Genomic DNA, 26,425 nt, shown 5'->3' with positions numbered 1-26,425 from the left:
AGTTCAAGCCAGCTGCCGTGGGAGTGTTGTCCTCCAAGATCCGGCGGGGCCACTCCAACGCACCGGCGGGGCGCACAGTTTCAGTTCGTTACACTGCCCCCTCCTTAGAATCAGCCTATTCTCCGGAATAGCTGCAACAGCTTTAACACAGCAGCACATTCATAAAGCAAAAAAATTTATGGGGTTTCCTCGGGGAATGGTGATCGATGACGATTCTAGTCCACAACTTGGGGACATAGAATCAAGCAAGGATCCACAATCGACGGGGCTACCCGCAACAACACATTATTTACAGATTTATTTGTTATCTACTTTAAAAGCAAAATCATTTCAATAACTAGTTTTGTCTAGAAAACAATGATGGGTGTCCTCAAAGGATGTTGATCAATGTTGTTTCTGGTCCCCACACTGGTCACACAGAAATCAAACAAAGATACAACAGACCAACGAAGACGACACGACTATACAAAACAACAAAATGTTCCACAACAGTTCAGTGTTCGATTCTCAAAACAAAACAATGTCCATCCAAGAGAGGACTTCTCTCCAGTCATTGTTCGTCACTATTCTAGCTTCGGCGCCTTCAGCTGCGAACTTGGGCCATACGGTCGAACACTTGACACATTCTGTTTGGATTCCGTGTGTAGTGCCGGCGGGTCCTTGGTCATTGGTGTCGGCGGATCCTCTGTCCATGCCGGCGGCTCCCCTGTCCATGCTAGCGGGTCCTCTGTCTGAGGTGCCGGCAGGTCCTCTGTCTGTATTGCCGGCGGGTCCTCTGTCTGAGGTGCCGGCGGGTCCTCTGTCTGTATTGCCGGCGGGTCCTCTGTCTGTGGTGCCGGCGGATCCCCTGTCTGTGGTACCGGCGGATCCCCTGTCTGTGCCGGCAGATCCCCTGTTGGTGCCGGCGGGTCCTCTATATGTGGTGCCGGCGAATCCCCTGTCTGTGCTGGCGGATCCCCCGTCTGTGCTGGCGGATTCCCTTTCCATGCCAGCAGGTCTGTCGTCCATGCCGGCGGGTCCTCTGTCTGTGGTGCCGGCGGGTCCTCTGTCTGTGGTGCTGGCGGATCCCCAATCTGTGTGCCGGCGGATGATCTGTCCGAAGTGCCAACTGGTCCCATGTCTGTGACACTCCCGTCAACGGTAGTTGCTCTGTTTGCGGTGTATCCAGCACCAACGGATCCCCTGTCTTCTGTTGTGCTCCCTGCACCTTCGGATACTCTGTCTTCAGCGGCCTTCTTCAGCGGTGCTCCCTGCACCGGAGGATACCAAGCCGTTGATGCTCCCCGCACCAACAGGTATCCTGTCTTCGGTAGTACTTCCTTTACTCTCAGCCTTGTCTTCTGTGATGCGTCCTGCACCAGTCCGTATCCTTTCTTCAGCTTCTGTGATGCATCATGCATCCGGGGGTCCGTCGGTGCCGTCCTTCGTTCCGGCGGGGCTGCTTTTGCTGGTGGATAGTGCCGCTCCAGCTGAGCTGCCGTCACCCGAACATGACGGTCCTGCAGTTGATTGTCCAATGTCGAAGTCTGTCCTGTCAGTTTGTTGGTCGATGGTGAGATCAGTGTGCTCCGGCGAGGCAAGTTGCACTGGCGGAGCCGTCCACAACGGCGGAACAGTGTGCATTGATGGTGAAGCCTTCCACACCGGTGGAAGTGTAGACGTGGAGTTGAAGGACAAAGCAGTTGGATCAGGGCTGGAAAATCCATCGCAACCACGAACTGCAATCCCACTGGCAAACGCCATGCAGGGCAATATCGAGGGACTAGGGACCACATCAACAGTAGGGCATTCACCGCTCGCAACGGCCTCCCTACTTGTGGTCGCCATATCCACACAACAAAGCCCAACATCGGCGCCAGCCACGGGACCACAGGATGGTTTTGCTAGGTGCTTACCTGCACTCTGATCCTCACTGATGGCTAAGTCACCACTACTCCACGTCGCTTCTAATCTGGCAATCGTCTTCTCGAAGCATCTTCTGTGATATGCATCAACGACTGGTTTCGTGTCCCAAGGATTCTGTCCATACTCAGGTGTGGAAATAGCTGATCCAAAAATCTGCTGTGCCAAGGAGGCTTCCAACTCCCGAATGTCACTCCTCAATCCAAAGATGGCGTCCACAATATCAGCCGATGATTTGTACTTCGTCGTCATTTTTCAGAGTGTTCAACATTGAATTGAGTCAAATATCCCACTAGCTGCCACCATTGTAATGTACTGCCAGGGTACTTGTTTGCTCTGTAGCCAAACGCAGACAGAAAACCAACGAGTGCAAATTCCGTTCAATATGAAACACACTGATTTATTTAATACTTCGAGAAGGACAACTTATTCCATGCTCACTCACTGAACTCAACATTTGGTCTGTCTACACTAGGCCTGGGCGAATTATTCGAATATCCGGTTAATGGCGAATAGGTTTTCCTATCCGTAACCGCGAATGCCTTTTTTTTCTTAACCGGATATCCGCAATGGGCGCGAATACCTATTTATAAACCGGATAGTTCTGTAATTACAACCAAGTAACCGGATATTCTTTAATATCTGAATATCCGCGGACGTCGGGCGACAACTGATAGGAATGTTTTGTCTTAATCCTTATGAAACTTCTATTAAGACAGCATAAAACAGCATAAATTAAGTATTTAACTACATGTATGCTCACCTCTGTGAAGAGTTAAAACAATGACATATCTGACGTAATTTGTTCAAAGATTACAAAAGTTTTCCTTCACGTAGAGTCAATCACGATCAAAAGAAAAAGCAAATCGCCATCTTTAAATTAGATCCGGTCATTTTTATGAATGAACCGAGTGACACTGTCTAAAACTAATATCAATCTGCCCATAAGATCTTTTTCACAAACGAATAGCGCCCTCTAGCGGCGAAAAAACTATTCAAATATCCGGTTAATTTCAGATAGTTGGCCAGCGGTATCCGAATACCAAAATTTCACTATTCGCCCAGCACTAGTCTACACATCCTAATCATACACAATACATTGCTAGAAAAGGCGCCAAAACATCGCATCCGGTCCGCGCACCTATAATCTCTTATAATTATGTTATACAATGTTATACATCATCAATGTCAAAAGTACTTTTATTTTGGACATGTTGGAAGGTCTAATATTCTTCTGTCATATCCTGTGGGACATACATTTTGTTTATTGAAAATTAGATGATACAAAATCGGCTTACTAAAGGGTCCTTGTGACGTCTTTTATACTGCATAATGGCAGGAGCCAGAGACCCCACATTTTTTTGTGAGTTCTTTATACATGTTATAAAACTGAATTTAGCAGTCTATCCCCAAAAACCCAAACCTTAAGTTGTATGCACAGGTAGTCTATATGTTGTGTAGGTTCCAAGGCTCCAGTTGTGTTATCATATTATATGCATGTAACCACAAGACTCTAACCTCCACCAGGGGGTGCGCATCCACCAGCCATACCGTCAACCCACCCAGTATGTCAAAATTTGCCAGCCACTAAATCACTAAACACAGAGCAGGTGTAGTATTAAAGCTGCACATTGTAAGAAAAGCTATGTACATTATACAACTGTTGCACGCTGTGACGGGGTCCATGGCGTTTTAATGGCACCTGAGACGAGGGTGTACAAAACCCAAATCACAGCGTGCAACAATTGTTTTGTTATACCTTGGTAACATGATTATTCCTCTTCTCAAAGTTCTGTTGTCATCTTCAAACATAATTTTCACGACGAGTATGCATAGTTTAAATAACAATTCTTCACTGTTCCCTCGAACCCGCGGTCATTTTGTACTAAGCGCTGGAAATTAACCAATGCTGGGAGTGATCAATCAAGGTATACACCGGTTAAAGGCAGTGGACACTATTGGTAATTACTCAAAATAATTATTAGCATAAAACCTTTCTTGGTGAATAAAACATTGTAAGAAACAGCTCCCTCTGAAGTGCCATAGTTTTGGAGCAAGAAGTAATTTTCCACGAATTTGATTTCAAGAACTCAAGTTTAGAACTTGAGGTCTCGAAATCAACCATCTAAACGCACACAACTTCGTGTGACAAGGGTGTTTTCTTCTTTCATTATTATCTCGCAACTTTGATGACCGATTGAGCTCAAATTTTCACAGGTTTGTTATTTTATGCATATGTTGAGATACACCAACTGTGAAGGCTAGTCTTTGACAATTACCAATAGTGTCCACTGCCTTTAACAAAACTCATAATACCCGTCCAGCTGTGCAGCCATGGTAAATGCACATTTGTTGCACGTCACGTGATTGGTTCTCGACCAATCAAACTTCACAATTTGTTACAGAGGTATAACATTATGTCTTGTTATACCTCAGTAACAAATTGTGAAGTTGGATTGGTCGAGAACCAATCACAAAAACAATAGTTGCACGCTGTGATTTGGGGTCCATGGGTTTTGTACACCCTCGGGGGAAAATGGCACCCTTGGCTTCGCCTCGGGTGCCATTTCCCCCCTCGGGTGTACAAAGCGCCATGGACCCCGTCACAGCATGCAACAATTGTATAGTGTTCATCCCGTGCTTCCCACTCGTTTACTCGGTAAGTATGATTGATATGGTTTGTTCCGCTATCGTACAATATGACGATAGCGGAACGAACCCCATTCAAACACTAAGTTTTAGTCATCATGGTCATATTATCATGTTCATAATCTAGCCCTGGTGGGGTAGGGCAGCAGTGGAGTGCCCTGAGGAGTCTAACCTGGGCTAGGTCATGTAAAAATAGTTTTACTTCTAGTCTACCTAGCAATAGCACGTCTAGCTACATCAGGTAGGAGTGTACACATTCCTTAGATTCGTCAATCATGAAAGGAACTATATGTCATTCATTGTCAGTCAGTACAAAAAACACTGTCACTACACTAAACAGTCAGGCAGTACGCGATCATGGCATTGATGTTTTATAATAATAATAAAATTATTATAGTATAGGCTAATCTAATTACAATAGTATTTCATTTAGTAAAAACAATCAGCAACTATCTAGCCTAGATTGAATAGATAGATTGTTGCCGATTGTTTTTACTACATACTTTTCTAGGGATTCTGTTTCGACTGAGACATCTATGCTCAAGATAGCTAGCCTAAAAAAACATGTCCACTCTTTTTCTGAGCTGGGGGGGGGGGAGGGTCAACATCGTAGCTAAGAGCAGGCCTGATACTTCACGGAGGCAACGGAGGCGATTGCCTCCGTTGCCCCTTGCCATTGCCTTGGTGCCCTTGAAATGCTCCAGTAGAAATTTACAATTTCCTCATACGGTGCCTTGGTGCCCTTGCCCTTTCAAAAACGAAGCATACAGGCCTGTAAGAGTAAGGTGTGGGTCCTTTCAATTCTCTATGCTAAAGTCATGCTATATCGTTGGAGGTCCTGTTTTCGAGGTGTCCCTAAACTCGTGGCAAATCTTTTACCTCGCTGTGCGCGATGTAAACAGTCCCTAGATAAAAATTGTGTGGTTTTATTTGCCAAGCAAAGAGTCTCCTCTCCCTTGACCAAAACTTAGAAACACGTAAGGCTCCACTGGATATTTGCACTTGTAAATGCAAAAAGTTTGGTATTTTAGGCATTTCTACAAGGTACAAAAATATGTCATAATGTTGAGGCCATATAAAAATATTTGCCCACCGAAAAAGTTTCATCAAACACTATTTCAATTCACAATTCATGATGATCAAATCATGTGACTGAATATTTTGCTGAGCATTCTGGGAAAAAAATACAGAGGCTTAAAGAAGCCATGTGCCTTATATCATTTTCTAATTTTTTTAAAGATTTTTTTTTAAACCTCTGATAAATTTTATTATTAATATTAAAATTTAAACGATCAGCTTGTTGATTCGATTATCACTGTTTATTTATACGCTTTATTATAAATTTTAAGAGAAAAAAGGGGAAAATCAAAATCAGAATTGAAAGCCAATAATTATTCACACTTTTTATTAAATTATGTATTTTTGTTATTTTGGATAACTTTCCGTATGGCGCCACCACTTTTTCACTCATTTTTACAAAAAGGGATACATCAATCAGGTAAATTAGATACTATATTATTTTATTTCGAATGAAAAAGTGGTGGCGCCATACGGAAACTTTTCCGCATCGGTTGCTACCTCCATGCTATAAGGCATCATTATTTTTTTTCCAAATTCAAAGAAAAAGGCATAATAGCGTGAAAACTGGTAAGGGGAGGATATAGTATACAATAAGCAGGATTTAATAATTTAAAAATTAACAACAAGTTTTACTTAAAGTAAATAATAAATAAAAAATTTAAAAAAAATTACTTACCTGCAACAACCAGGAAACTTGCGACGAGAACCACGAGTTTCATTTCTGCTAAATTTCGGCTCGTGGGTTTGTTGATGAAATAAGTTTTTCGCCTCTGAAAAGTCTGTTTAAAAAAAAATTAAATACTGTACTAACTTGAGTTAAATTGTTCAGATACACACATGTTACTGTGTGTGTTTATAACATTAAATAAGTGGAATGAGTACACGGCACCGAGTGACACTTCGTCAACAACCGCACAAACTACATACAGTATACCATAGAGGAATAACAAATCAATGCCCAGACCGCATTAGTCGTGCACGGGTTTCGTTTTGCAATTGGCCAGAGCGTAAGCAGAAATCACAAAGAGGAGCTGTGAGCCAGAATCACGTGCCGTGTTGTCACGTGGGCCGTGGGCCGAGCGCAGTTTTAGACCTTATGTCATGTCTTTGGGGCTGTGCGATAAGCGAAGCGGCTCTATCTACTCGCAGGGCCGGCGCTTTAGTGCACGTGAGGGGGCGGGGATAGACTGCTCTATGTTGGTGGAGTTTACGACATAGACAAAGAGCCGATTCGCTTTGATGGGGAGAAATGTCCGGGGGTAACCCAGTGACTATAATTTTCGTGTTTTTTTTATGTTGACCCTGCCAACTCGGGTCTCTCCTATTCGTGGACGGGCTACATTTGCTAGTTAGGGGTACAATGTATATAGGCTAATTATAAGGGGTCTTATTGGGGCAAATGATGCTTATGAGGCAACTCGGTCCCAAGTCAACTCGGTCCCAGTCTACTCGGTCCCAAGTCAACTCGGTCCCAAGTCAACTCGTTCCCTAGTCAACTCGGTCCCAAGTCAACTCGGTCCGTATGGTTGACGGGAAATAATTGAATTGGAAAGGAAAAAAACTACTGTCCTTTGACTTTGTACATGAAATAGGATAAGTGTGCACCAATGTTCGGGGTATAATATTCGATGCCTTCAATAGCAACCCATTTGTTTTTTGAAAATTACCGATTGTGTTGGCAAATAAATTTCAACTAAAAAAAAAGATCTTCAAAATGTCTCTTTGCTTTCAACCAGTCTGTATGGCTAGCTCTCAACAATTCATTAATTGACAAACATTAACAATTGAATCCTCTTTGATTTCTTTTCAAGTAACTTACATTTAAAAATTAAATAAAAACCAAAATCTACTAATTAAAAAACGTAAACTATTAAGGAAAATAGTGTTGTTTGGTCGAAAATAAATAACAAATATAATACTGTTCAATTATAACTTGGGTTGCGGTCCCTCCCTGCGCGCCCGATCCCTCCCGCCCGTGCAAGCTTCCTGCCGCCCGTGCAAGCTTCCTGCCTTGCGACCAAGTTGTCTTGGGACCGAGTTGACTTGGGACCAAGATGACTTAGGACCGAGTTGACTGGGACCGAGTTGGCTTGGGACCGAGTTGACCGGTACCCCAAATGATACTTGGAGGCCCGCCCGGTTGCGGGCTGCTGGTCTTCGATTCGAGTGACTAGTGTTCAGTTCCCCGCCCCCATCGTCTCTAAGTGTGATGTGAGATGTTCAGGCTATTAGGCCGTGACCGAAACGACGACTTCGGCTACAGCTACGTCTAGATCAGCGCGTCTACCAGTGTTGAAGAATAGCAGACGCGCGCGATCTAGCCGTAGCTGTAGCCGAAGTCGCCGTTTCGGACACGGCCTTAGTCTAGGTTCCTAGACCATTGGTGTTGCGTGGTCACACACAACCAACGTTCCGATTATGCACGGCAAAAACTGTACACGCTTGTAATGAACGAACGCTAGCGGGCGCTCTGTTTCTCTAGCTGGTTTCCAAATTTGATTCATATCTATCCCACAATGCACCTCATTCAACAGCCTGCGCTTGCGCATTGGTATTTGCGATAAGGTCTATGGGGAGATCCGGAAATCAGAGAAACAGAGCGCCCGCTAACGTTCGTTCATTACAAGGAAGCGTGTACAGTTTTTGCCGTGCATAATCGGAATGTTGGTTGTGTGTGACCACGCAACACCAATGGTCTAGGAACCTAGACGAACACGGCCTTAGTGTGGGTGCAAAATATTGAGGAGAAGTTTTTTAAGCGCCCTCTATTGAACCAAGTTTAACCCACCGATGGGTGGGGGATATACTAGACTTGACTCAAGTCCCAATCCCGTGCCATCCCCATGAAACTACTGTTTTAATAAAACAGTAGTTTCATGGGGATTTATGATGCTCTGCATTCCAATTTTTCCAAAACCTGTTCCGCATTCTCGGGACCACATTTTGACGGCGAGGGGGCTCGAGCGTGCACTGTACTGTGTATGCTATGTGTTGTTTTATATACACTGTAGTAAGTTATGGGTAGGGACCTCTCACACGAGAATGGGACTTGAATCAAGTCTAGGGATAATACACACACCAGAGAGAGTATCAGGACAATAATAGTTTTTCCCTAATGTGTGGCTATAGCCCTTGCAGCCGCCAACTAATCATGTTGGAAAATGATTTGATGTTGTCCCAGTGTAGATTTATATACAACTGTTGGCCAATAAAAAGTTACAAACTGCGAGTGCAATGCCGCGCAAAACCATGGCGTAGGCTGGGGCTAAGGCCACTTCAGACAGTCTTGATTAAGGTTCTAAGGGTAATGCAATGCAATACAAGTCCACCCCTTATTCTGCTGTAAATTCATGGGTTTCTGAATATGAGATTTTTGAAATGTTAAAAGTATGTTTCTAGGAATGTTGTTCTGAATATCTAGTTATAAAGTGGAACAATTCATTTAACAATCATTAAAACTGGTTGCAGTAAACCTGTACATTGCATTTATCTTGCAATTTTTAAAATTGAATTTTAAACCTTTTTGAAACTGTCAAAATACTCTAAGGTTGAAGAGGCAGGGAGTAAAATGAAGCCTGAGTGGAGCCAACCAAATTAAAGCAATTGGACCCTTTTGGTAAACAGTATTGTCCAAGGCCCACATTTCATGTATCACAACTTCTATATAAAATAACAACCTGTGAAAATTTAGACTCAATTGGTCATCGGAGTCGGGACAAAATAACGGGAAAATCCACCCATGTATTCGCATGTTTCGCCGTGTCATGACATGTGTTTAATTTAAAATAAATCCGTAATTCTCGATATCGAGAACTGATATTGTTTTACTGTTTTCTCAAAAAGTAAAGCATTTCATGGAATAATATTTCAAGGGAAGTCTTTCACCACTAGCTTCTGTAAACCCTGTAAGTTATTTGTAAATCATCTGTGAACTTTTATTTATTTTTCTGTACCAAAAGGGTCCAAAAGTCACAAATATGTAGATGTCAATGCTTACAATACCATACATACAAATGTATACTTATACACACCAATTGGAAATATTTGAAAACAAATTGAATAAACCACTCCAACTGAATCAAATTTAACAAATGAAATACACTTTATTTTATAATATACATTGAAGTTGTGTGTAACTTAGTTGTGTGTAACTTTTCAATCTTGCTCCATACGATATTCCATGTCGCATAATAAAAGGTGCATGCCAAAGTGTTGCAATAGTGGCAAGGATACTATTCTTACACTGGAAGATGATACAGTTTCGTTCCAACAAAAAAGGCCTGAAAACACACTAAGACACCCCCTCCCATCTCATGTTGGCTGTTGTGTCAAATCTCTAACACCATGTTTATCAGACCTACAATTAAAAATGGTCTCTGAACAGAAATGGATTTGATACATTTAACGTATCTAATACCTCGACTTATTGGACACAGGGTTTGAAAAAATGTGCTTTACCAATGTTATACTTAACAGACAGGCAGTTGATTAAATATGACATGAAAGCCTAATTTCACAAAGCTTTTTACTGGTAAGCAAATTTGTTGTGCTTACTTGTGCAAAAAATATGTGTCGGCAAAGGTTTTCATGTACTTCATAATATCAAGACAAAGACTAGATAGTGGATAGTGTACAGTGTTCTGATAATAAGTTGCAATTTTAAATCACCAATCTACTAACTGTGAGCTTGTTGGCATGGCTGCCGCTTTGCTGATGGTAGGCAATAGTTATGATAATATAGTAACCATGCTAAGAGCCATTCTGTAAGCAGATATGTCTGCTTATACAGGCTTTATTTAATTTACCAAAGGTACAAATGGAAACTAATAATTCGATTTTTGCTAACGACATTTTGAACAGCGAGTTCCAACATTGCATCATCTACTACACTGATCATAACACCTGTAAGCAACCTAGTAACCTAGTAATAACCTAGTTAGTTTTGTAACCTAGTTAGTTGCTAACAGCAGGTATATCATGTCATCTGAGGCCGTGTCTGAATTGCCGACTTCAGCTACAGCCGTAGCTGTAGCTGTAGCCAAAGTCGCCAATTCGGACACGGCCTGAATCTCTGAGATACAAGCAATCCAGTCTGGTGCTTATTAAAGACACTGGACACTATTGGTAATTATCAAAGACCAGTCTTCTCACTTGGTGATTCTCAACATAATGCATAAAATAACAAACCTGTGAAAATTTGAGCTCAATTGGTCGTCGAAGTTGCGAGATAATAATAAAATAAAAACACCCTTGTCACACGAAGTTGTGTGCTTTCAGATGCTTGATTTCGAGACCTCAAACTCTAAATATGAGGTATCAAAATCAAATTCGTGGAAAAATACTTCTTTCTTGAAAACTACGTCACTTCAGAGGGAGCCGTTTCTCACAATGTTTTCTACTATCAACCTCTCCCCATTACTCGTTACCAAGTAAGGTTTTATGCTAATAATTATTTTGAGTAATTACCAATAGTGTCCAATGCCTTTAAACCTAGTTAGTTTAGTAGCGTAGTTAGTTGCTAACAGCAGGTATATCATGTCATCTGAGTCTCTGAGACACAAGCAATCCAGTCTGGAGCTTATTAAACCTAGTTAGTTTAGTAATCTAGTTAGTTGCTAACAGCAGGTATATCATGTCATCTGAGTCTCTGAGATACAAGCAATCCAGTCTGGTGCTTATTAAACCTAGTTAGTTTAGTAATCTAGTTAGTTGCTAACAGCAGGTACATCATGTCATCTGAGTCTCTGAGATACAAGCAATCCAGTCTGGTGCATGCTGATTAATCTTCTCAATGATAGTGTTGACTTGAAGGCAGAGATTCTGTATCTGTTTGTCCCACTGCGGTAGTGTCTCACGAGCTGCAAGACACATAGACAATTTGTATTTGACTTAAGCAAGCAAGTAAGCATTTATTTATTAATTTAAGCTAAAATTCTACAATATGTTTTTTTTAAACAATGTTGGCAATGATATCAAGTGTGGCAGCAGTAGAAATGCTCAACGCGAAAGGGGGGGGGGGCTTAATTATGTACATGCTGTACATGTAATACATTATAACCCATACCAAGTGCAATAAGATTTACTATGAAGAACTGAATATATCAAATTAAGGATATTAAGAATAGTATTGTTGAGGATTACACAGGAAGGCAATGCCAATGGAAGTATTCTGTAGACACGCAGTCGGGTAGGACTCTCCAAGGTGGCGTTTAATAACCAACACAGAAAAATTTTGGGTACCATTTTTAAAAGTTTTAAATTGAAATCAAACTTAAATTTACCACAACATCCGCACAGCAAAGAAAAGTAATACAATACAAACCCTTACATTCAAAATGTACGATGCTATCAATCTGGTCAATGCTGCCATTCATTCGACCTTCAGAAATCATCTGGGATGCAATCTTCTCTGCCTAAAACATCAACATATTAAAACAACCAGTGACTTTTCAGATTAGAACATTATAACAAATAATCCCAGGCATCCCAATACTTTTTAATACAAATTGTTACTGCTTGTACATGTACTTGTGAACTTTTGCCCAAATAACTATTATTGTTATTAATATTTGAGAAATTCACAATTTCTGAGTTGTGTGGCTTTGATCTAACAATGTCATTATCAAGTATCATTTCAAATAGTGATTCATAAATACCTTCTAGACAGTTTCGCTATTCCTATTGGTGGAGAGCGCGTCATGTGGGTGTGTATAAACCTTTGTTTATGACCGGTAAAAAGTGTTAATTCATGGGCGTGACACGCGACCTTGCACCTGTTCTTATAAGACAGTTTCTTCATTCCTTTTGGTCTAGAGCAACGGCTGAAACAGCTGTGCCACATCACACGATACGTGCGACGCGCACAGCATTCCCTTATAAGGAGTTGTTTACCTGAGGGCGGCGGAGGGCTTTACCATTTCATAGCTGGAGGGGTGTTGTGTTGAAAGAAATCATTTAACAATTAATATTATAATTTTTGCATTTACTTTACTTTTTGACCAAAAAGTTATGATGTTTTTGACCGAAAAGGTATTTATGAATGGGAATCAAAGTGTGTTGAATCGGTTTTCAACTAGTGGTTTAAACGCGCCGAGGCCTAGTTCTTTAAAATTTCCCTCGACTTCGTCTCGGTAAAATTATCAAGAACCAGGCCTCGTTGGGATTAAACCACTAGTTGAAAACCTCTTCACCACACATTGATTCCCTTATTGAAAACAATAAATACAAAAATCAAATGAGAAATAATAACACTGTTTTTGTAACTAGAGCTATAGTTTAGTCCATTGTGATGCAGATGCTAACTCCACAGTGTGATTAGAACAGCACTTACTTTAGCAGGAGGTATTTCAAGGAGTGCTCCAAGCTCTTCAAATGTGATATTATTATATAGCTTGCTTGCAGATAGCAGATTGTGCTCAATCACAGCACGGTCAAGGATACTAGAACCTGGAATTCAATTAGTAACATTACACACTGTAAGTATGCTTTAAAGAAATGCCATGATACACTAAACACATTCATTTATGTACCGTTCATTTCATTTTTGTACCTGATCATTTCATTTCATTTCTGTACTGTTTATTTCATTTCTATACTGAGACCCGCAGGGTGTGAGCACGAAGTGTGTGCTCACTGAACTGAATCAGTTGGGCACAAGCACAGGGACGAAGAGGGAACCTAGTGGAGAATGAGGGTATAGCTGATCAAAGTCTCAGGGGTGGGGATGAGTTGTTGAGTTGTCAACCACCAGTCGTTTTCAGAACCACCACTAGTCAAAAGAGATTTACACGTGGTGCTACCGCACACCTCCCCTTATTATACTCCCACCATGCAAAGTTTCAAATCCTAAATGTAACTAACATTAGTACAAGATTAGTCCCAGGTTGCCCAGATATATTTAAACGTTAATGTTTTTTAACCACAATAGTATATCAGACTGTCAAAAACTTGCATTTGAGTAATTTTTCTTTAAAAGAACCCCACATCCTGTACAAAAAAAAGAGAGAAGAAAAACAGCAGTTTTTGAAGGTAGGCTAAACTTACCATCTGCAGTTGTTGCTTTTTGGTGAGGCTGTAAGAGAGCAGCAAATTCCTGTAATTGATTGCTCCTTATGATGCGATCTAGGTACATCTTCTCTAAGATGCCATAAGAAGGCAGCTGCTGACATCTTTCATCCTTGAATAGGGTAGCTAACATACGAGAACGCTGCTGACCTGGTGGTCATGTAAAAATCACCAATTAAGTCAATACGGTTCATCTAGTATTCTATCCATTTTTAGCTAGCCGATATTTTAGCAGCCATTCACTGTAGTTGTGATAGGTGTTACTCAAGTTATAGTTCATTTACATAGCCTCGGGTCAAATTTCAGAAAGCTGTTAGTAGAAAACACTGCTTGACAAATTCCTTTAAGCAAATATTGAATGGGGCACCAGCCACAACAATGCAAACTTAATTTAATTTTGGCTGGTAACCTGTTTCTGCTAATCAATGCTCTTCCAAGCTTAGCATACTATTCTGTGCTAAGCAAGTTTGTTGTGCTTACAGGCTTTGTTAAATTTGGGCCTGGTTAAGGCTTGAGTTTGGTAGAAAGTCATAAAGACCACTTGAAGCTGAAAATGTATACTGGACCAGAAATATTTTACAAGACCATCATCAAAATGAGAACAGTTTTATATGTTCACTGTTTGTTGCTTTGGATCGGCCGAGTTGGTCTATGAAAAGCGTTTGAAACCGTTTGTTATGAAATGCATATGGTTAGAAAGATGAATTGAAAGTAGAACACAATGATCCACACAAAAATGTCTCAAATTTGCACGGTTTTCCTTTTATTCTGCAAACTAAAATGGTCGGCCATTTTGTGGAGTCAACATTTTGACTCCACAAAATGACGTGCCGTGTTGGATCACGACTTATCGGGAAAACCATGCAATTTCGAGGCATATTTGTGTGGATCATTATATTCTGCTTTTAAAACATCTTTCTAACCATATGCATTTCATAACAAACGGTTACAAACACTTTTTTATAGACCAACTCGCCCTATCCAAGGCAACGTGTACCTTTTATCTCATTTGTCTTTTGGGCCAATACTTTTCAACTGTAAAACGCAAGCCAACTGGACTTGTCTAGTATTGAGGTTACTGGCATGACACAAAATACACCGAGTTATATTGCTCTCAAATACATATACGCCTATTAAAATCTCGCATTTTAAATTTATGGTTGCTTCATCTATTAACAAGCCCTTAATTTAGTTAACAGCAAGTCCCATTTTCTACTTATTGACTACTGTAATCAGACAGTATGCTTGAAAATACCAGTATGGCATGCTCTTTATGTAAGCTTCAATATGCAGTTTACTTCCTAAATAAACGTACAATCCTTGTTTTCTGAATGCATTTTCTGGCAATCCTCAGACTACCTTAACCTACCCATGTCCACTTACCTGCTGATGCCAGGATGGTACAATGCAATGCATGCTTCAATGCTTGCATTCTCTCTTCTTCTGCAATGATTGTTTTGAAGGATAGCTCATTATACCGCTGGGCTGCCTCAATGAACTTCCGTCTATAATCAAGAACTCTAGCATAACATACCTGTAATGTAAGAAAATTCATATATACTTTCAGATTAGTACTTTATCATTTGGAGGGAATCCAGACAATCAATGATGATCAGATTTATTGCTTATAATAAAGAAAGTGAATGAGACATAAGGCCTATTCACACTCTTCAAAATCTCAAGGTGGCAACTGGTTGCTAACTTGTTCTCCCCGTTTCACACTGTAAAAATTTCAACCCGCCTCCGATCCGGGTTGCACACTCAAGCCGGATAGAAATTAACCCTGGCAGGGACCAGGGTTGAAAATCTCAATCCGGATCGAAATTGCATTTTTCGTGATGGACCGCTATGTTCACGCATTAGCCGGTTCACATAAAGACCAGGGTGAATATTGCTTATCTCTGATCCATGTCGAAAATAAGCGAGGCTGAACCGGAGAGGGCCTGGGTAGGTTTCATAGCTGTTCGAAATGGAGGTAGTGTAACAAGGCCTTTATTAACAGTCTAGATATGTTTACAATTACAACTATGCAACAGCTACTGCAGCATCATTGCAGTCTCTCAAAGCACCTGGCTTGCTGGCAGACCTAGAGGGCTATGTAACAAGAGGATATTTACAAGCAACAGGCAATCTCCAACAAGTAAAGACATTCACATTGCAGTATTCACATAATTTTATTGAAGATCACAGGGCACCTTTAACTATACATGTATATGCTTCTCGTGTTATTAACAAGACAAGGCCCTATAGACCTTTATCACGCTGTCACCATTTTGGTCATGTTCCCTGTTTCCAATAACAGTAACGAATGCTTACATTCATTGCGCATGGCACCAGACTAATATTTTGCCCAGCCTCAGTTTGGTTACAATGAGATGGAATGGAGAAAAATCAAGATGACCACACCATGATAAAGGTCTATGGCAAAACAGAAATGAATAAAGTTGACAAATGGTAGGTTTTTGCGACATAAGTGGGCGTCCCACTCTGGTCCTTTTCTATGAATGTTCCACTGTCCATCATCTCAAATGTTACCAATTGACTACTTAGTTGGTTCATCAGGTTTGTGGAACTAATGGCCAAACCTCTGAACCAAACCTCTGTATGCCCTAATGGCAATTATGTGTGTTCTGCTATCTCTGAAACAGATTCTTGCCAGACATTTCTGGTTTAGTTACGTATACTTAAACCATGTAAAAAAAAATTAAAAGTTAAACACATCTTTAATATCAACTGCTTGCCTACATACCTTGTAATGAATATGAAGTTGTTCATTAGTGGATTCAGCTTGTAATAATGAAGCTCTTTTGATGTATGCTTCAGCATTCACTGGGTCATCATCTTCAAGATACAGGCGGGCAATCTTCAAATAGGTTTCCAACTTGTAATCCACAGAATATTGCCTGAAAAACACACAGTTAATTTTATTTCAAATGAGAATAATGACAAATCGAATTCATTCATTGTGAACTGGTTCATTCAAAGCTGTACCATAAATATCTTAGGATTTCCAGTTTGAACATGTTGAAAAACATAATATTTTTCATCTTCTTTCTCCGAGTAGAGTTAACTTTGAAAGAACTTGTCCCACTAAATGTTATCTACTGCCAGCATTAGCAGAATAAAAAAGTTCCTCATTATTTGAGAACAACATGCAAGTAGAATTGGTTCTTAGGTGAACTAAATTCGACCCAGAGAAAGTAAAAGACAAAAGCTGCCTTATTTGAACTACAAAACATCATTACCATTCTACAAGGATATGCCTCAGAAAGAGACAACCTTTTTGTACAAGTTAAACCCATGGGTTATTATGCTTTGTTGATAGCAGGAATTTGAGGATTTTATATTAGGGAATTGTGGTTGTGAATGTTGTATGAAAGATTGATAACTTTAAGAGGAATTCAAATTCATGTTCATTTATATTTATTTATTTAAAATCTTCAGACTTTTAAATCATTTAAAATTGCCCCAGTCAATTGTTTAAATTTTTGTTATTTCCTCTCTTTTGACACCAATAATGACAGTATCTTTAAGACTTTGAACCCAAATGACGAAACAGTGCACTCCACGAGCTTGCTCGACTTTGGTTTACTTAAATCTTTTTTTGTTTAGAGCCTGCCAGTTAACATGTAGCTACAACCCTGGCCATGCCATGTAAGCATTGCCTAGTTTGAGTACACCACCCATTCCCAAGCCCATCTAGCCATGAATCATGTTAGATTGTTAGCTCTGACCACTCACTTCTGTCCAGTCTCCAGAGGGATACCAACAAGAATATTGGCCGCGTCTCTCCATGCCTGTTCCCTCTCAAATATACCAGATAGATGCTGCCTCACTGTGGCTACCTGAATCATATCAAGAAAGCATCAGTTACATCAAAGTACAAATTTCTTAAAGCCATCAGACACTTTCGGTCCAAAGGCCTACACTTTGTGTATCACAACAATAACAAACCTGTGTAAATTTAGGCTCAATCAGTCAACGGAGTCAGGAGAAAATAATGGGAAAACCCACCCCTTGTTTCCGCACCTTTCGCCGTGTCATGACATGCGTTTAAAATAAATTCGTAATTCTCAATATCAAGGGTTGATTTAATGTTTTCTCAAAAAGTAAAGTATTTCATGGAATAATATTTCAAGAGAAATCTTTCACCATTGCCTTCTGTAAACCCTGAAAGTTATTTATTAATCTGTGAACCTTTTTTTGTTCTGAAAGTGTCCAGTGGCTTTAAACAAGATTAGTCTGCTCTATAATAACTAACAATTCTTCAGTTACAATTACTAGGTACATCTAAAACCTATAAACAAATGAAAACAGCCAAACATACAATAGAGGGCCCATTGCCATACCGAATTAATCTGTTACTCACCTACATTATGTTACCATAAGGGGCCATTCATAATTTTCAATGTTTTAAAGTTTCGATTTCTTTTCCAAAGATTTTTGACCCACCCACCCCTAATTTCGATTATAAAAACATTGATTTGTTATGTGCAGTATTAAAAAGAAAACTACATGTGGTTTGCATTGTGCATACTGTACTTGCATGGTACTTGTACTCGTGTGTGCTGCATCATGGATGTTATTAATGCACATTTGGGCCTAGCACCGGACCGCAGGCCCAGTTATTGTAGCCCTGGGCTAAAACTTTTATCAACTTTTATTGTGACCGAAACCCTTGGCTATACAAAAATTGTCCAGAATTTTTTTTAAAGGATTTCTTTTCTTCATATGCATGAAAAAATTTTCCAGTTTACTTCACATTCACATGAGGTACACAGGAGATGTTGCTGGATGTGGAGGTACGATTGTGTCAGAATATTTCCCCCAAGAAAATTAATTTCCGGCTAAAATGATGTGCAAAATCGTCCGCACATGACTTCTACCTGATGTGTTGAGTCTATATGCACGTGGGGCGCATTCAACAAATTTGCTAAACGGATTGGGACAAACTTGTGCGCAATTCGCGTTTTGCGCTTAGCAAATTCGAAATCTGCAAATTCGCGCTCTGTTTGTATGCCAGCAGCCCAAGTTGATAATTCTGAAAAACTGCGCGCAATCTGAAGATTTTGCGTTATTACTTTGTTTTCCCTGTCCAGCCCTGAGCGTGAGAAGATGGTTGCGTTGCATGAAAGCATGAGACTTGCTTGGTCTGCAGTTGCTACCTCCATGGAATGCAAGTCAAACGATCTAGCTTTTTTTTTTTTTTTTTTTAATGAAAAGTGAATTTAAATTTCGAAGAGGCTTTTGACCCACCCACCTAATAATTCGAAAAGAAATCGAAATTTTAAAACATTGACAATTTTGAATGGCCCCTAATATCAAATATATCTGCTCTTACGCAAGCATGAAATAGAAACCAGTCATACTTTGTTTTGTTTTTAAATATCTTTGATTGCAAGTCAATGCAACTATTATAAGTTACTGTTTCTCTGTAGAAATCTTGACTACTGACTATTATAAGTTACTGTTTCTCTGTAGAAACCTTGACTACTGACTGTTATAAGTTACTGTTTCTCTGTAGAAATCTTGACTACTGACTATTATAAGTTACTGTTTCTCTGTAGAAATCTTGACTACTGACTATTATAAGTTACTGTTTCTCTGTAGAAATCTTGACTACTGACTATTATAAGTTACTGTTTCTCTGTAGAAATCTTGACTACTGACTGTTATAAGTTACTGTTTCTCTGTAGAAATCTTGACTACTGACTATTATAAGTTACTGTTTCTCTGTAGAAATCGTGACTACTGACTATTATAAGTTACTGTTTCTCTGTAGAAATCTTGACTACTGACTGTTATAAGTTACTGTTTCTCTGTAGAAATCTTGACTACTGACTATTATAAGTTACTGTTTCTCTGTAGAAATCTTGACTACTGACTATTATAAGTTACTGTTTCTCTGTAGAAATCTTGACTACTGACTGATCTTGACTACTGACTGATCTTGACTACTGACTGATCTTGACTACTGACTGATCTTGACTACTGACTGATCTTGACTACGGACTGATCCTGACTACTGACTGATCTTACCTGCTCTTCAAAAGACACCACTCTAGGTTGAACCTTCTCAATCATAAAATGGCAAACTTTCTTGGAGATTTCATCTGTCAATGTGCTAAGATGGTTGGACACCTCTGTCAATAACTGTCTTGAGATGACCAGACTGACAGTTTCATTCACCACTGCAAGGTAATAATAATAATAATAATAACTAGCGGGATGCCGCGCTTCGCGCGGCACCCCGCTAGATGATGAAGCCCCTTTACACAAATGTTTTGAAATGTAATGTGGGTGAGGGTGTTATACGCCTCTCTTAATATTTATGCATTTCGTCATAATTCTACCCCAAAATGATCGGCTATGGCGCAAGTCCGCCACTAGTTGCAGTGGATGCGCCCATAGCTCTGTTTTGGGTTGACGTACCTTATGCATACATATTAAGAGAGGCGTATTCGGAGGAACAGAGGTTACACTCACTTTGTATAGTTGGATTGGGAATTGTATTTAAAATGAATGAGGATCTTAAGCTCCAAAGATTCATAACATATAAGATTCTATACTTTTATTATTTGGATTATTTTTTATTTGAGTCTTTATTTGTTTTTTTCTCCTTTTATTTGTGTCTCAATTTTTTTTATATATCTGTGTTTCGCCATTTGTTTCTTTTTGTCCATGCCCTTTAAACTTCTTTTAAGTGTAATTATTTTGACTTGTTTGTTTGTTGATGTTTTGGTGTGTAGTTTGGTAATTCCCCATGAGGGAGCGAATTAATGATATAGGCCCTAATGTATGTTTCTTGGTATCGATGTTAAAGTTTAGTTGTGGATGTAGTGTTGTAGGCCCATATTATTTTAGTTTTTTTTGGGGGGTCTCTTCATTTCGTTCTTTGTGTAAACTGTTGATTAGTGTAAGAAAAATGGTAGTGTTAGGGGTGTACATGTAATTGGTTGTCACAAGATTGTTGATCATTATTTTGTGTATTTACCTTTTTGGGTATTATTATGCTTAAGATTGAAATATGAAGTACATTATAATATAAAGGATATAAACATAAAGAGGCGTATGAGACCATGTCAATTAATCCTGGATGAATACAAAGTAAACTTATTATCCGCATAAACGTGGATTAGTTTGTCCCCGACTTTTGAGCATAGTTTTAATTCAATCGGCTCTGTTATTGTTATTGTAGTAATTTTGTTAACTCAACTGCACAAGTATGTCCCTGCTTAGCCGAATGTAATGGTAATTACCTACATGTAGTCGACTAAAATATAACGCACTGCTATACACACTTATTGTATTGTACCGAGCGCATACAATTCACGTGCTCGCGGGTAATAGTCAAGTGTCTCCACATTGCCTACCAATCAGGAGGTCTTTGTCAAAGAGCAAATCAGACCAAAACATTTTTATAACCTGATGAATTTGTCATTAGTGGTATTTTGGTTCCCTTCTCAACAAATCAGGTACCTCCACGAACCAATGGCTGGTAAGAGGCTGGTTTAATATAATATCCTCCTCAACAATAATCATCGGTACTAAATAGCAGAGGAGATATCCGACTAAAAAGGCTTGAATAGTCTCAGCCAATATCAGAGTTTATCCGACTGTAAAAGGAAGAAAGTTAACAGCTTTGCTTTGGTGAATTATTTGTTGCTTTGTTTCCAATAACGCTACGATTTTAGAATCTTGGACCCTTTACTTATTGCGTCACGTCCCACGATACATAGTGTTGTTGTAGCACTAAATAAAGCAAGTTTTTGGAACATGCTGTGTGCCACAACTCTATCTACTTTTTTGTTAACCACCGCTCTTTTCGGTTGGGGGGGGGGGGGTAAGAGCGTCGGCCTCTTTTTAGATTTATTGGAAATACGAGGTCGCAACCCACTTTCAACTTAAAGTGCTCCCACTGGGTCCTCCTTCACCAAGCAACAGGTGGCCTGTCTCCACCACTCATACACTGACCAGAGGCTTGGCTCGATTTCACATGCTTTATACAGCACGGTGACTTACTTCATTCAATGCAAATTTGTTTCGGTTTTGTCCTGGCAGCCAGCCTCTTCGACCCTGCGTGGCAATAAATGAACCGATCCGGAGAACCATGCTTAGTACAACACGAAAGTAACCCGACCAAAAAGGGCGGATCAAATGGCGGGTGGGCGGGCAAGGGGCAATGAGTGAACCAATCCGGAGAACCATCTTCGGAACACTGTCCAATGAGTCACCTGTCAGAAAGATTTCTAGGAAGTCTGGAAACAACATCGACCAGTGGTTGACACACGGTCGCCGCCCAAACTTCCTTAAATCAGATGACTCGTAAGTGGGAGTTTGGGTGGGGGTTTTGTAGACTTGCAACCCGATGTCTGAAACCACACAAACGTGTTGAATTACACACACACAACTGTGTTGATTTCCACAAGGATGCCATGCCACTGGACCTTCTAATTTCAATCCAAGATGGCGCAGGTTACGCTTTTAATAGTATAGATAATAATAATAACTAATCCTTGTGTTAGAGGAACACGTTGCCTTGGATCGGTCGAGTTGGTCTTTGAAAAGCGTCTGTAACCGTTTGTTATAAAATGCATACATGTATGGGCAGAAAGATGTTGTAAAATTAAAATACATTGATCCACACAAACATGCCTCCAAATTGCACGCTTTTCCTTTTACCTCGTCAATTAACACAGTCGGCCATTTATGAACAACCGTGTTACATGTAGTTAACAAAGTAAAAGGATCATTGTATTCTACTTTCAAAACCTCTTTCCAACCATATTTAGCATTTTATAACAAACAGTTACAACTTGTCTGATCCAAAGCAACGTGTCCCTTTAAGTGGGTTTCGGATTATAAACCGCGGTTTATATGTTGATTTTGACATTTTTTTGAACTCCTGCGGTTTATTCTCCGGGCGGCTTGTAAGCCGACGTATAAATATTTAAGAGAAAAACGGCATTTTTAAAAAGAAAGATCGTTTGTAAAATATTCTAAATAATGTTTTTTTTTTTTTAAACGAGAACAAAAACCTGCCTGTGTGATGACAAAAACCTGTTGAAAATCCCACCACAATTGTATTCCATGTTTCCTTTGTAAAACGTTTAACAGCCGCCCTCAGCTAGCTAGCTCCCCCCGCTCAGCGCAACTCGGGTTAGACTAGACTGGTGCCCGTCTATTTATCCTAGCGATCTCTACATGCTGGCGTCAGACATTCAAGCTATACTCGTGTCTCGGCGAAATAGACTCGTCCCCTGTCTATTTTTCCCACGATCTTTATATACTGACGTCAGACATCCGCTACACTCGTGTCAGCCAGCGGTTTCTTCAGCTCAACCACGCACACCGCAACAGCAGAATGGTGAATGGACGTACGCAAAGAGCTATGCCGCTCCGGGGGATCAAACAAAACGTTTCCAAACTGCCCTGATTGTTGAGTCCAGTAACATTGGGAATTTTATTTCCAGGCGGCGCAAATGCGAGGGCGTAGCGCAACCCGTCAGCGAACATCGCTCAGTACGGTGCAGCCAACATCTGTTGTGCAATCTCGAGATTGAGCAGCGCAATTAACAGACTGCTAGCTTTACGAACTCGCATGTGTGTACATGTGCTTAATGTGCACGCTGCATGATACATTACTGCATACACACACGCTACGTCCGTCCGCCCGTCCGTCGATGCAATAATCTGTTGTGTGGATCCTCGTTGTGGGACTACAATAAAAGGGAGGGAGAAACACCGGCCAACCAAAAAAAAAAAAAACCAAAAAGAATGCTATCCTATAATAGATCATTTCAATTACGATCAATAGTGTAAACTTTAATACATTTCCACTTTAATTACGACGCAACTCCACATTGCGGCCAACTATACAAGACTGAGTGATGTGCCGCCCGCCTGTCACTGCACATCGCCACACGGGGACCGCAAACAAGCACGGCCCCTATGTGTTCACGCATGCGGTGATTGGCCGTTTGATGATTGGCCGTTGTTGATTGGCCGGTGATAGTTCCATTCATAAAATCTTGGCTAGACTTCGGACGGATCGAGTAGAGCGGCTGCCCATTGTACAACGGGGAGCTTGAACGTCTGACCCACGCTTTGAGGCTCGGGGCCCAGTCTAATCAAACGTGAACAACTTTTGTCAACAGAGGGCGATGCGATGCAGGGCAAAGTTCAACTATTTCTCGGTGTGCGTTGTAGACCGATCTTTGATTCACGGAGATTATTGCCAAAGAAGTTCACAAAACATATGGTCAACACAACCGATCATCAAATCGCAAATTCTTGAAAAGGGTTGTTGATGGAAACAAAATATAACTCAGGACTGACAGTGTGAGATAAAAAATCACCCGTAACGCGGCAGGTTTGCGTACTTCACTTCCGTGTTTTGAGGTTAGTTTTTTCATGTCTTTTTTTATTTTGATCGCGGTTTATACGCCGCGCGGCATATACGCCGACATCTAAATATTTTTTGTATATTTTGAGGAAGTGTGGTTTATACGCCGCGCGGTTTATAATCCGAAAATTACGGTAATTACTTTCTCAGCTCCCTGGGGAGTATACATTCCCGAGCTTATGGCGCTCCAAAGGCTTTTTCAAACACAATATCAACCTCTCTCTACCCTCGCAGGTATTGCATGTATACTCATGAGTGATGAGAAGTAATCATAGTTAAGTATCTTGCTCAAGGGAACAAGTTTTATGACTGGGATTCTAACCCACAACACCCTGATGACTTATTGCTATCTCTGTAATTTTTTAAATACGGTTACACTTACAGACATGTAAATGTTTACTCACAGGCTTCAATTAATGATTGGAGACCCTCTCTCAGATCATTCTCCTTCAACTTTAGAACATCAGCCAGAATTTTACGATACCTTTGGGATGAAAAAAAAACAGGCCAAACTTAAGTACTGCTCCAATGCTGGCTGAATACCAGAAAATAATGAACAAACATTTCAATGACCATTTTCAAAACATACAGCGTTATGTATGCCCAGAATGGGAAGCCATTATTCACTTACTGACTTATACAGGCAAGCAACTGTCCATTGAAAAAAAAAAGAGTAAAATTTTCAAAGGCACAACGCAAGTGCGAAGCGAGGCAGCCGAAACGCCACAAGACATGATACCTACAATGGTTCCCTAGAAAATGTTGAGGTTTATTATGCTCTTAGTTGCATTGTTAGCATGTACTACTGACTAGGCTTATTTTACATGATTGTAGTTGTACACTGTTGTTGCCAGGCATATATTTGGCTAAACAAAATCGTGGAAGAGTTGCATGCCTGCTTATACTAGTTTTTTTTCTTACTCCTTAGGCCAATTTAAACAAATAACATGTTGCTCGTCCCCGCCAGCTCCAATATTGGAAGCCGCAGCGGCACTGAAATTTTTGTTATTATTTTGTTATTAAAAAAAAACAAAAAAACAAAAACAATTTGATTTCATTATCTTTCTTGCATGTAGGCCAACAAAAAATTCTATTTCGACAACCCAATCGCAAGAAACTTGTTTCTTTAAAATGTTTTGCCCTTCACGCTTGCATGCCACAGTTCTTTTTGAACGAGATCTTTGCACCAGAACGTGCTGCCACACACGCAGAATAATTTGATGCACTCACACTTCATAACAATCCGTTTTCCCCCATTTCAGACCAGTAATGTTTGGTTTCACTTTCAGGAGATAAGAAAACCAATCTATGATATTTTCTCTTTAATGTAGACTTAAAATTTATTACGCTTATCGGAATTTATAACCATTATGCAGTAAATTAAATAAAAAATTTGTTGTAATTTTCACTTAATTTTTTACAAATATTTTCCCCACATTTGCACACCAGAATCCCAAATACTAATAGTAACCACCCCTCACGTGATCCATCTAGTGACTAAAGCAGAATGAAACTCAATCTAGCAGATAGTAATTTTGTTTTAAACTTTCGAGGTTGGATGATGTTTCTTTGACTAATTTGAATGTTGGCATAATAATGCACTAGTGATTAGTACCAAAAATCAACCATTTTATAAATATTTGATCATAACCAACGACAGGAAACTTTATTCTCAGCATGATTAAGCCTGATGAAAATACAGACCGTGAGACGTGAGTAAACTGCATAGCTTCTGTGACCGGTGCAGCTTGCACAGTTTCGCGGTAAACGGGAATCAAAGTTGGGGACCGAAAACATATGAGGGTCGATAACGTATGACGCTACGAATACGATACTACAATCCTACGTACATGATGTACCTCTTCAAATCAAAGTTCAATCAACTCAATTCAAATGATAATAACCCTTTTTGTAAAAATGAGTGAAAAAGTGGTGGCGCCATACGGAAAGTTATCCGGGATTTCTCAACATAAAAAGATCCACTCGCAGCAGCTACGTAAAAGTAAAACAAGAAGACAAAAATAGGTACTTCTCTGTTAAATCTTTAGGAGCACACCCAGTATTGACCAGAGCTAAAAGTTGTTGTTTGATGGACGCCGCCATGTTGAGTTTTGGATCTACGGCACAAGTGATGCGGGCTTTACAAATAAAATAACTAGATGGTAACTAAACATATCATACAATTTCAAATAAATAAGTAAAACAATATATAAAGACTAACTAGATATAATTGGTTACAAAAAATATGTTCAAATAATTTAAAACCTTTATTTTTATGATTTTTGAAAACAAAAACTACAGAGTGAGGTTGACCTTTGATCACTT

At 40.0% G+C, this 26,425-nt stretch overlaps 2 protein-coding genes across 6 annotated transcripts in view; both read right to left on the bottom strand.

Moving 5' to 3' along the window:
* The window catches only part of LOC117303652, a 55,203-nt gene extending 48,544 nt beyond the window's left edge, over positions 1 to 6,659 (bottom strand). For 2 of the 5 annotated variants that reach the window (XM_033787887.1, XM_033787889.1), the window contains exon 1: positions 6,308 to 6,638. In XM_033787887.1, the coding sequence (XP_033643778.1) occupies positions 6,308 to 6,350 (43 nt within the window). In that variant the 5' untranslated portion in view covers positions 6,351 to 6,638. Of the gene's footprint in view, positions 1 to 6,307 lie in introns of all 5 variants that reach the window. The other 3 variants (XM_033787888.1, XM_033787892.1, XM_033787890.1) reach the window with 3 other exon arrangements.
* A 4,590-nt stretch (positions 6,660 to 11,249) lies between these two features.
* LOC117303877 (COP9 signalosome complex subunit 4-like) lies at positions 11,250 to 26,216 on the bottom strand. The gene is made up of 10 exons (XM_033788279.1): positions 26,130 to 26,216; positions 24,505 to 24,584; positions 19,735 to 19,886; positions 17,437 to 17,540; positions 16,445 to 16,598; positions 15,079 to 15,229; positions 13,675 to 13,845; positions 12,962 to 13,077; positions 11,960 to 12,044; positions 11,250 to 11,489 (listed from the first exon to the last, which is right to left on the bottom strand). The coding sequence occupies exons 1-10, from the start codon at positions 26,201 to 26,203 to the stop codon at positions 11,359 to 11,361; spliced, it is 1,218 nt and encodes a 405-aa protein (XP_033644170.1). The 5' UTR covers positions 26,204 to 26,216; the 3' UTR covers positions 11,250 to 11,358.
* Between the last annotated feature and the right edge of the window lie 209 nt (positions 26,217 to 26,425).

The sequence above is a fragment of the Asterias rubens genome, chromosome 20 (genome assembly GCF_902459465.1).
Source record: "Asterias rubens chromosome 20, eAstRub1.3, whole genome shotgun sequence".
NCBI lineage: Eukaryota > Metazoa > Echinodermata > Asteroidea > Forcipulatida > Asteriidae > Asterias > Asterias rubens.
Note: the sequence above shows the minus strand (reverse complement) of the source record. Positions and strands in the feature narration are given on the sequence as shown.

Bases quoted from the DNA above. Each gene is read 5' to 3' on its own strand.
- LOC117303877 (XM_033788279.1), bottom strand. From the start codon at position 26,203: ATGGCGGCGTCCATCAAACAACAACTTTTAGCTCTGGTCAATACTGGG. The intron at 16,599-17,436 runs GTGAGTGGTCAG...TGTGTTTTTCAG, and splicing joins CCTCTGGAGACTGGACAGAA to GCAATATTCTGTGGATTACA. The intron at 13,846-15,078 runs GTAAGTGGACAT...CATGACCACCAG, and splicing joins TACCATCCTGGCATCAGCAG to GTCAGCAGCGTTCTCGTATG.